Source organism: Triplophysa dalaica, chromosome 19 (assembly GCF_015846415.1).
Source record: "Triplophysa dalaica isolate WHDGS20190420 chromosome 19, ASM1584641v1, whole genome shotgun sequence".
NCBI classification, from domain to species: Eukaryota; Metazoa; Chordata; class Actinopteri; order Cypriniformes; family Nemacheilidae; genus Triplophysa; species Triplophysa dalaica.
Genome location: NC_079560.1, coordinates 9,825,267 through 9,837,619, shown reverse-complemented (window position 1 = coordinate 9,837,619; position 12,353 = coordinate 9,825,267). Strand labels below are relative to the sequence as shown.

General features: G+C 38.2%; 1 protein-coding gene across 4 annotated transcripts in view; it reads left to right on the top strand.

Moving 5' to 3' along the window:
* Positions 1-12,353, top strand: part of igsf9bb (immunoglobulin superfamily, member 9Bb) — an 84,981-nt gene that overhangs the window by 26,980 nt on the left and 45,648 nt on the right. For all 4 annotated transcript variants that reach the window (XM_056731707.1, XM_056731708.1, XM_056731706.1 and 1 more), the window contains exon 3: positions 330-476. In XM_056731707.1, coding sequence (XP_056587685.1) covers positions 330-476 — 147 coding nt within the window. The remainder of the gene's footprint in view (positions 1-329; positions 477-12,353) is intronic.

Genomic DNA, 12,353 nt, shown 5'->3' with positions numbered 1-12,353 from the left:
AATCCCCTTCTCAGCTTGATCCTTGAAAACAGCTAGCCAGCTAACATAGTTTCATGGTGGATTGCTGGTGCGGTTATAAATATTTCTCATAGATGCTCATGGGACTGTTAGGAGTGACTCTGGGTCACTTTGGCTCTCAATTCAGTTTTGACAGTGTGTAGCAGAGTGAAGAGAAACACTTCAAGATTTATTTGAAGCGGTAACACATGGGCAGCGGCCTTCCAAAGCGGCCGTGTTATTTTAAATGTTAATGAATGGGCACAGACTTTTGATCTGGGTGAGGGTTGCTAATAAGTGCATCTCTCACCTCTCGCTTCTAAACCCCACAGGTCGAACCAGCTTGCATGGCAAGTCATCTCTTCGCATCGAGAGGGTTCGATCTGAAGACCAGGGCTGGTACGAGTGCAAGGTCCTGATGCTGGAACAACAGTACCACACCTTTCACAACGGGAGCTGGGTGCACCTTACAGTCAACGGTGAGTGATCAGTTTTTCCTTTAATTCCTGGGTTGACAGCAATGTTCATGGATCAGTATTTTAAAAGATAAGTTCATCCCAACATCTTCAGTCTCAGCTTGTGACACACTGTCTCCCGACTTGCTGGCTTGCGTTGCCTTGGCAGCAGACACCCAAATCCCCAAACTGGGTGCAGTACATTAACTCTGGCTCATCACGGTGTGATATTCTCACAGGCTTCTGGTATCTCTCTCTAATAGACATTAGCTTTACTTGCCCCCTAAACCAACAGCAGTGAATCAGATTACACTTTACAAGTTAACATATGTACAGTAATAGATAGCTTGATCTTATTTGGATAACTTGCTTATTGGTGTGCTATAGTTTGACCAGCAATTATATGTCTGTTTTTATAGTTTTATAGCTTCTGGCTTTCTATTTGATTCACATAACAATTCCCAGATGAATCCTTCCATTGTTCAACCTGAAGGTTTTATGTCTAGTCAAGCTTTTATTTTTTTCACCTATTGCAAGCTCTGAGGTGTGTTAAATCCCCAAAAAACACAATATGATTATGTAAAATTAATTTAAAAGATGCTAAAATACATCTTAAAATGTAAAATTATAAAACAGCATATGTTTTACATTCTTTTTGTGAGTATCGATGTAAAAGTTTGACTATGCAAAACTTTTTGATTTATTAAAATCACTCGGTTACTGACTGCAAACCCTTGTGATTTCCACATTTGCCAATATTTCAATACTTAAAAAATATCTTGCTTCCCTGTAATACTGTTAAATTATATTATTTTATGTATGATAGGTGCTTAACCTCATTTGAATATTAATTGTTGATATTTTAAATGAAAAAAATATTATTTAAAATATATATATAATTAAATAAGTCTGGGATCAGTTTGAAAACAGCATTGGGGAAAAAAGCAGTAGTTTTACAGAATTTTACTGTTAACAACAGCTGTAAACAACATTCTGTTATAAAAAATGTGACATTAGTTAAATTCTGTTTAACAGCATATCTTAACTTTACATGTTTCTGTAATGCTATGATTTAAAAAATATAGATAGCAGTCCTGTCTATCAATTCATCGTCCACTATATGAAACACCCAATACACCACCATAACACTACATAAATAACACTCAGATGTACTTGCTCATTTCTCAGAGATAAATTTGGATATTTTTATCTGTCTAGGAGTTTTGGAAGATCGGAGGGTGGAATTAAGGTTACGTGATCATGTAAGGGCTGATTGAAAATCTTGCCTGCCTTATCAAGCTGGTGCAATCTGTGTGTATGTGTGTATCTTTTCGTGTTTTGCCTTAAATCTAGCAGCTCAGCATACATAAGTGGGAGTGTCGACGGGCTATTTTATCAGCCGTGTGACCACGTGCCCTGTGGACTGTGTGACTTACACAGTAATGTCAGCAGTGTTTCTTCTATAAGAGCTCAAGCATACAAGCTTGAGAAAGTCCATTCCATGGACCTCTTATTCTGAGCTCTGTCAAACTCCGCATTCGAGTTTAATCAAAGGCTGAATGGGACTTTAGGGTGTGCTAGACTATGTTTGTAGGAGATGGTGGTCTAGTGGGTTAAACCACTGAACTGGTAAATCAAAAGGTTGCTGGTTCAATCCCCGCAGCCACCACCAGTGTGTCCTTGAGCAAGACACTTTACTCCATGTTGCTCCAGGGGGATTGTCCCTGTAATAAGTGCACTATAAGTCGCTTTGGATAAAAGCGTCTGCAAAATGACTAAATGTAAATGTAATGTTTGTGTGGCGGCAGGTTGTCAGTCCTCATTACCAATTCCCTCTCTCTCAAGGCGTTACTGCAGTGCATAAAAAAACAAACCATAGCGTATCTGGATGGATATATGCACAGAGCGAGTTGATGAAGTGCTTTTTGAAGGGGATTGTGCGGAGCGCCGTTTGTTCGAGGCTGTTTAAGAGCAGTTAGCGCAACGACGGAGTGGATCTCAGGAAAGAAATTATTTCTTTGTTAGCTGCTGTCTCTATGCGCCTCTGAGCTGTTGTTTTACAGTTCCTGTGATATTTTCACTCTCTCGCACTTGTGCCGCTTGAGGTGTGAAGAATATGTGAAAAGTGCTAAGGAGGGGAGACGATGATGTCATAGTTCATGATAGGAGTTAGTTGGAGTGCTCACACAGGTGATAGCTTTAATAGAGTTTCTGAGGTTAACGTCACCCAATCTGAAATCGGCCATTGGCCGATCAGGAGAGCGCTAGCGTGGCTGTAGCACTTACAGTGGTCAAACAATTATTTAAAACCAGGCTGTTTAGACTTTACAAATCATACTATTTTAACATGGTGGACAGCTGCTGTGTGCCAGGTTGCCAGTACAGGCGGGGAAATCAAAGGACAATTCATTTTATCATATTCCTAAGGATCCTGAATCCTAGACAATTAAATGGTTAACTGCAATAAAACATGCTAACCAACACATGTCACCGCTATCTCTTACTCTCTGTCATTATGCTGCCAAATCTTAAACAAGACACATTAGAGTAACACTCGCCTAGTCTAGCTGTGCAATCACAGTGGGCTCCTAACACAACCCCATCGTGTCTGACCACCACCCATGGCTTAAATGGAGGGTCACTTTATTGGAGGGTCGTCCTTATTGGTACACGTTAAAAGCATCCCGGGGGCATTATAGGGATCTTTTATGTTTAATCTATGTTTTTTGAATTAAAGTGTGCAATGAACTCTGTTGCCTTGAAATTCCTGCTGGCACCATTCATTTCATATTCACTCCCAGCTGTCCTTGCCTGCCAGCATGGCGGTGTAAACAGAATAGGTCACCTGACTGCTGGAGCTCTATGGCCTTGTGTACTGTATAAATACCAAAACATAAGCGCTTATTTAAAATCCATTCATTATTACCATTATTCTGTTCAGTAGTTCTCTTTGAAAATATAAGTATTCCCAAATAAATGGCTTTCAAGAAAGTAATTTTAGGCACAAATGCTTTTGTTCTTGTGTCAAAAATAAATCACTGTTCATAAGTCTCATCAGCCAAGTGGTGCTTGTCTGTGTTAAACTTGTTGCCACAGATTTGTAGCATGTAGAGGGTGGTTGCTATGGTATTGCTATGTGGTTGCCAAGATGTTCAAAGTGTTTTTAGAAGGTTAATAGAGTATTGCAAGCATATATATATATATATATATATATAACAAGATGCCGCATTTGAGCGCACTAGGTGCGTAGCTGTGTCTGCCATTTTGAAACAGTCCACTGATGTCACTCACAGTTTGCTAGAATGCCACAACACTGCACAGCGATGGCTGTGAATACCACAGGGATTTAAATTCCCAAAGAATTGGATTCCCTTTAGTTGTTGTCATGTGTTCGTTAAGCAAATATATGCCCGGCTTCACAGAAAAGACTATAGTCAGTTAGCATGATTTTTTCTTAAATTAATTTTGGAAACGATGGGACTTATCTAAAGGGGAGGTCTGATGGAATTTCACCTCTTTGAATTTAGTAAGTGAGTAGTATAGTTGTTCGAGCATAAACTACTGCAGAGTCGCAACGTTCAAAATTGTACAGAAACACATTACATTTACGCATTTGGCATGCGCTTTTATCTAAAGCGACTTACAGTGCAACATCCTAAACATTTGTTTCTAAGTATGTGCAAACCCCTAGGATCTTACCCATGACTTTGGCGTTGTTAGTGCCATGCTCTTACCACTGAGCTACATCATGAATCCCAAAATTAACATTGACCTTGCCCCCTGGAACATGGATAGGGTAATGGGCAGGACATCTCAACACACTAAGCGGTAGACCAATCACAAAAGACTGGCTCAGCTTGACAAATCAGAGCATTTTGGTAGGAGGGATTTCAGAGAACCATGAACCCAACAGCCTGTTTTCTGAGAATCGAGATGACAGTGTAAAACCCTGGTGGAAGATGTAATATATAAAGCAGTTTTTGAAAAACAAAACATTAACACATATTTTTTAGCACATCATAAACAAAATAAAGATTTTGAAAAATAGGCAAAATAGGACCCCTTTAGGGTCATGTAAATAGTTTTATTAATAGCAAGTAGTTTTGGGCTTATTTCATAACCATGAATTTAACTTATTTCTGTGTGCTCTTGGGCATGTCCATGGATATTTTTGGTTTATTTTTCACTTTCAGGAGAACACAAACATAATAGATCGTCTTCAAAACAAATGGACTACAAATAACAAAACTCCATGCCCCGCCTCTATCAGTTTGACTTACAGCTGCCGTATACTGTTTTGGACTGCAGGGGCGGCAGGCACCCATTTTTTTTTATGGGGCACAGTGTGCACAACAGACAGAAAGATGTCCTATACGTTCAACTACATACATTTAAAGCAATATTAGAGAGAATATCTAGAGAAAGGCTGCGCTTTTCAAAAAATGGCATCAGTTGATGTTTTTTTTTCGTCCTCAGCGCTGGTGCTGTTCATTTTTCTCACGATCAGTGATACATTTTAAGACATGTCAGTGTAAATTGTTTTCGATCAGTACACCTCTAACATTTAAGTTAGTCTGGGACTAGTCTGAAGCCCTGTCTGGGAAGCCACCCCCATGTGTTTTATGTTAATGTTATTAACTAGACCCTTAGAAGCAATAAATCAGTTGGAAATGTTCATTGTTGTGAGTGACCTCAGTCCATGTGGGTTTAATACTCAGATCTTAATGGCAGGGTCAAAGAGGAGAGCAATGCGGTTAAATCTGTTCCAGCACGACTGCGAGCTAATGCTAATCCCATAGGATTTAGTGGGATACTCAGGCCGTCTAAAAAAATCTACTGCATTGGCTGGGATGGCAAAACAGTGCCTCTCATGTTGTGATGTTAAGATTGTTAATACACAATCAAGCTTTAAGGGGGTTTATCAGCAGACTGACCTTAATCTTTCGTATCTGTTCTATTGACTATTTAAATCACGCTGATAATTATGATTTATTCTAAATTATTTCCTGTAAATGTAACAATTTTTAAAACAAGGTTAATATACTGCTGACACTTTCATGGGAAAACTTTTTGGAGTGAATTATCCATCTGTGCAAATGTACGCACTAAAATAAGCAAGAATACACTTGAGGTCATGCATTTCCACAAAGTTCTTCTGTATGGACATGGAAAGCAAGTAGATGCAAGGCTCTGTTGTTGGGGTCCTATCTTTATCCTAAATGTTGAAGTTATAGTCACACCAAAGAGGTGCTAATTGGCTGCTAGACGTTAAAGGAATTCTTTGTTTAGAGACATACATTCTGAAGGGCTCATACCTCTTCTAGCAGATTGAACAATTATAAATGTATCATTAGCGAGAGGTTTAGTTCAAGAGGATCAGAGATCAAGGGAAGCAGAGATCAAGGGAAGCACCATTAGATATCATTCGGATTATGTCTGCAGAACTGCAATTTTGATAATGCCATTACAAATGGTCTTTCCTAAAGCTTGTTACAGTGAGTGAATGAAGTTATGGGCTCTTTACATAGAGCGTGAAACCAAATAAAGTTAAAGCAACAAATAAGCAGAGGTTTTGAGTCTACTTTCATTAAATTGCAGTGTCTGGCGTGATTATTTAGACAATTGTGATGCTTTGTGCTGCAGTTCTGATTGACCTCTTTTAGGTCCTGCGATGAGCCGAGCCTACCCTAAAACAAATACAGGCTTGGCTTTTGAGTTAGGCAGCTGTCCATGGTCCTGATGCATTTGTGCCATGGAGCTGTCCGTGGTACTGATATGTCTCACAGTTATGTGTGGTTGCTGAATACTCAGCACTGTGACGACATATGCTTTCCAACGCTGCAGATGGCATCATGGCATGAGATGAAGACTTTTAAACGGTAACAGAGTACAACATGAACGTACTGCGCCACAGAATTGGAACTGACTGAACTGATAATTGCAACTCTTATTGTGACAGTCTGCTAACTCACACTTTGTTGGTTGGTTAATGGGAATGGGACGAGAGTTTAGGTACAGGGAACGAATGAGTCTAGTTGTATATTGTTAAACTGTTGAGCAATGACCCTCGGTATGTTGTCATTGAGTGTAAATGAAGCTGACATCGCGCCAACCCCTCGAGTGTCAGTTATTGGTAAGAGAAGAGCTGTAGGACTCTACTCACTAATGACTTATTGCCCTCAATCCAGCATGCTCATTGACTTTCCTTTGAATGTTGCCTGTCTGTGAGAGAATATTTGATGGTAAAACTTGATCTCTTTTTATTGATTCTCTTACTTTTTAACTTCGCTACTGTCAAGCTGTTACTTGGCACTACACTTCCACTACCTGTGTTCAATATTTAGCTAATTAAAAACCAGGCGACAGTAACAACTGCCGCAGGATTTTCAAAAGCAGTCTGGGCTACATGATGTAATTGGTTTATAAAGCATACCTTTCAACCTTTTCAGTCTAAAGCCAATTGTCATCTCATTAAAATCTGGTTTACCTCTAATAAGGTAATGCTATTCCTCAATAATCCCTCTAAGCGTTTTTACCACAAAAGTGTTCAAATGGTCCTGGTTCAGTAACAAGATTTAACATTGTGGAAACAGTTGAAGGGGTGAGTGTAACGCAGTAATGTTAAAAAAAAACTTAAAGGAATAGTTTACCCAAAAAATTGTCCCTATTGACTTTACATAGAAAAGTAAAAATTACTATGGTGAAGTTAACGGGACCATTTTTGGGTGAACTTTTCCTTTAATAAAAAAAAGAATTTTGTTGGATTTTAATTCTTTCCCGTTTTTTTTGGTCACTTCTTTTTGTGGTCGACACTAAGCAGGTTTATTTTGTCTGCAAATGATCTCCTATTTAATGTAGACCAGCTTGGAGTTTTGTCCAAGGCTTTTGCAAGATAAAAGAATGTCACGCAACCTTTCCGTGTTGGCATTTGATTAATCTGACTACCTTTTACAAAGTGACAGATTGTGCTTTAAAATACCACAGAATTTGATTGGGTGCACATTTTAGAAGCCTTTTTATTTTATAGTTTATTTTGCTTTAATTTTTTGCATTGTAATCTTCGATTCTGTTAGAATATGTCATCTACCGTATATACAGTTAACATGAAATCCATCTAAAACAGTTAACCATATGCTATATGTCGGGAGTGATCATGCAAGATAATAGAGGAGCACGGATCTAAGGATTACACATGTAAGCAGATCAAAGTGTGTAAGATGATTATATATGTCTAATATGAAAAAAGAGAATTAAAGCCTAAAAAGTGCATGAGCCAGTCGCTTGTGTACTGTATGTGTGAAGTGAATGCAGGAGCCAGAGGCCAGTAGTTTCAGCTTTTTGGAACATGTCACCATCAGTCTGAGATAAAGAGGATTTTCCTATAATGATTAGTGTTTTTGAATAGTGTGCTGAGGGTTGGTTCTGGCTGTTGTGTTTGGACTTAATTAGCATTGTGTATCAGTCCATCACCTTTTAAACTTCTGGTTTTTTGTTCATGTTGCAGGTATTTCAGTCCCACCATCATTACATAAACACAGAATCAGATTTTACCAGAATCCTCCTTTAAAGGCTACACATCATTTATATGTTGTCCTGAGGACATCAACGACTTGGCAAAATCAGGTCGAGCTTGTAGACCTTTGGTTGAAATGCCCCTTACTCATATCTCTCGAGCAGAGCACCAGGCTTTAGTTTTCTCGCTCAGCCTCCTCTCAAACTCCACTCTCCTCAGTATGCATAGGCTCACATTTAATCCGTATGTGACAGAGTATCTCTGTGATGAGAAAATGGTTTGCGGTCAGAAGTGGGCCGTCTGCCTGTGCCTTAACTTGCAATTTTCTTACATTCCCAGAATCATAACTTTTCATTTAACAAGAAGGTTTCCCTTGCTCTAGTTATAATTGGCTTTTGATTATCCTCTTATGTTCTATTGTTAAAAAGTAGCAACGCCTTGCTAAGATATGTTCATTTACAGTAAGATATTAGAATTATTATGCATGTGTTTGTAGAAATACGTGTCTTGTTAAGAGATATAAATGAACAGCTGGGAAACACATCAATGCCCCAGCATCTGAAATGCCTCTTTAAAGAGCATCTGAAGGTTATAATCTCACTACTGATTTGAATGAGTTTCTGTATGTGCGTAATACGTGGTAATGAGGTGGAAAGCTCTATTGAATGTCTCCATTGATTTGCTTGAGTGGAGTTGCATGTGAGAGTGATTGTGACAACAACAATAGTCTTTGGATAATCGTCTTCGTGTGAAGGTCACATGACTATAGCTTACCTTTTTAACCTAGATCAATTAATGGTTGAGTATTATAAGAGATGGTTACTCTGACCAGGACTGTTCATGTCAAGGTGTGCAGGGAAATAAGCAATGTTAGATCAAATAAATCAGGACTTTTTGTTCATCATTTGTGAGGCTGCTGAAAATCATAGTACATTGCAGCCTATTTGGCTTAAGAACCAACCACAAAATCTAGTTCTTCCTTGATGATGCTCATTGTTGCAGCCTGGGGACAATTTTGTTTCTTGGGGAATGATGCAAACCTTGATTCTTCCAAATTGCTTATAGCCATGCAGTCAATGAGAGCCATCATTGTGCAATCCAATATTTGTCTGAGGTCTGTCTGTTGGCATGGTGACTGCGGCCGTAACTAAAGAACTATTTGTAGGGACAAAAGAAATCAGATGATGAGACCTGTCAAATATACCATATCAATTTATGAATCAAATTATTTGTTTTATTTGATAATTTGAGTCAAGACTTGTTTGTAACAGTTGTTTATAGGATTTTTATTATTGGTGCAACCTTTTTTTTCTGTTGTTCTGTATCTGAATGTTGTGATATAACTAATCAGCATGCTGAACTTCACTTTCAGTGACATTTATACTTGTATAAATCATTGAAACCTTATTAGACTGATGTTAGTCGACGTGTGTATAAATGAGCCACGTGAGCCGATGTACATTGTTAACATTCTCAGTACATGATCCTGTGAAGAAGATGATGATCCTATGGGATGATTTCAGTGTTCAATGTAGCTCACTTCTGCAATATTGTACGTGTGTGTGTAGGTGTGCACTGAAACATCTGTCTATGTGACCGGTGTTGCCTCATAGCCTAATTATAGCTGAATCTTTCTCACAATATGTGCCTGTGATATGAGCTTGTGATTGCTATCACCGGCTGCAGGCTGTCACGCAAGCCTGTGGCGTGAGATGATGTCATCTTTCCAAAGTGCCTTGGAAATATAGAGGGATTATTAGGTAGTGTTGAAGACAAAACGTGTGAGCGCGTTTTACTTATTTTTTCCTTGGTAAAGGTGCGTGTATGTGACAACCTGCGGAGGGGGAGCAAGTGATTATTTGGCAGATTCAACAGATCTATTCTAGGAATATGATGTTTGCTTGTGTGTTATTTTAAAGGGACATTCTGTAATTATAAGCATGAAGAACTTGCAGTGTAATGGGATTCAGTTTGGAAAGGCTTTTGAGTGCTTTGAACACTTACAAAAAGACTTTCACTCAGTCCACACAGACATAATTACAGGTCGCTGCTGATGCCCTCGGTTATGTCCACTTATTGATTCTCAGCTTGGTGTGATTGTGAACTAGAGCATTTTCTTTAACCTTGTTTGATGAAATAGAAGTATTTATATACACGTATCTGTTAACTTTGAAATTTGGACCATTTCAGCCAAGTAGTCACCATGTGAGATTCAGCGTATAGTTAATATTCAATATATTTCATTTTGCACTCAGCTCTAGTTGGAGCTAAAGGGATATTTCACCCAAAAATATTTTTTTTGCCATCATTTATTCCCCCTAATGTCATTCCAAACCTGTATATGATTTCTTCTGTGAAAACAAAATAAGTTATTTTGAGAAATGTTGCAGTGGTTTTGTGACTATACAATGGAAGTCAATGGAGTACAATGTTTGGATACCAACGTTCTCCAAAATTTTGTGTTCTGCAGGAGAAACAAAGTCATATAGGACTGCAATGACATGAGGTTAAGTAAATGATTAAAGAATAGTCATTTCTGGGTGAACTATGCCTTTAAGGTACCTTTAATTTGTACTCACAGCTGGTGTGCAGAATTTCTGTAGAGACGAATGCAGTTGCAACTGTCAAACAGATAAATTTCCATCCATTTGGTGTGCTGTGGCAGGCATTTAGGTAATACATCAAGTGGATTTGCCTGAATGTTTCGCTATTAATGGGAATGTAGATAGAAAAGCGAAGGTTAACTTGACGTCTACATCAATTAGCTGCTTTAGATGACTGAGAAACACGATTCAATCATAGATAAGACACACTTTGGTTTAAGACACACATGTTTGTTCTCCAGACTCTATTTGATAGCCTGGGGTGGAGTTGCATCTTCAGCGTTTGCTGGGTGAACATGTGTGTTTATTTTTAATCAACATCACAGGTCAGCAGTGTGTCAGAGTGTGGAAAGTGCTAAATGGAGACTCGGGTAGGAGCAGATGGAGGCGGTTTTGCACAGATGTCCTAGCGGCTGCCCTCAAAAAATGTTGCCTTCAGCACTCTTGTCATGTGCCACCAGATCTTGGGGATTCCTCAAGAAAATGACAAATGGTTATATTTTCATTTAAAAGAATGAAGCGATGCTGAAAATGTGTTAAACAAAAATTAAGTAGAGAAAAAAAGCAACTTGTTAGTTTGTTAAATATCTCTGAAAGAAAGTCATAGAGGATGGAAATCACATACTGGTGAATAAATCACAGCTCAATTTAAAGTTTAAGATCTGAAATCAACAACTGACCATAAATTAAAATCTTTGAGTTGCATATATCTGTGACTATTTTGTTCTGGGCTGTGTGCTCACCCCTCACAGAGGCTGTAAAACAGTCTGATGGGTCTCACTGACATTTAGAGCCAAATTAAATAGAGGTCTCTAAGCGCGGGGACTTAAAAGAGCCAATGCCAAATGCGTTTTCTCTGTGACGCAAAGCAGAATGTTATTATTTCAAATTCTCTTTTGACTTGATAATGCATTTAAAATATCTCTTGCTCATCTTTTATAAGACTCAGAATAATACCATGGGAGCTGTACATATATAGATACTCTACTTGTGTATGTGAACACTCTAAAAAATTTGGATTATTTCCAGCCTTGTTTTAAAATGGACTAACTCAAACGTTGGGTTATAAATTACCATACGTTTGTTTTTGTTTTACCCCATTGTTGGGTCAAATACAAACATTCTGTGGGTTGTTTTAACCCAACAGATGGGTTTTTTCCATACTTGACCCAACAATGGATTGAAATAACACCTTTGAGTGTATGTGTTTGTACTTTTCCCTATTTCATATTGCTTTCTAGGTTATTCTCTTTAACATATGGTATATTTTGGCCTTTGTTATTTTTTTCTTGTACAGTTCCTTTGCTGCCTTGCAAATTGTAAAATGCGCAAAACATTTTTTGACTTGACTTGAGGAATGAATTCAGCCTTATTGTAACCAGACATTCTCACGTTTTTATTTCTGGTAGTCTTGTCTGTGTGTCTGAAGCTAACAATGAACAATTTAAGATGTAATATTAACAATTTGTATTAAAACATTTTGTACAATATGTGTGTATATTATCATATTTTTCAGGTAGCCATAAAATGTTAGAGATTTTTAATAATGCAGCATACTCTTTCAAGATCCATGGCAGGGAGTCTCTTTTACTCACAGGTACGAGCCAATAGCTCAGATGGCCTTCTTAACTAACGTGTCTCCTATTAGCAATATGGAATGAGTCATGTTTTAGCGGCATCTGCAAAATACGCATATGTGATCATAGCACGTAATATCGTTATATAGGAGTGCTAATACATTGCAGGGAATATTGGAGATCAGATATTGAAATTTCACATAATCTC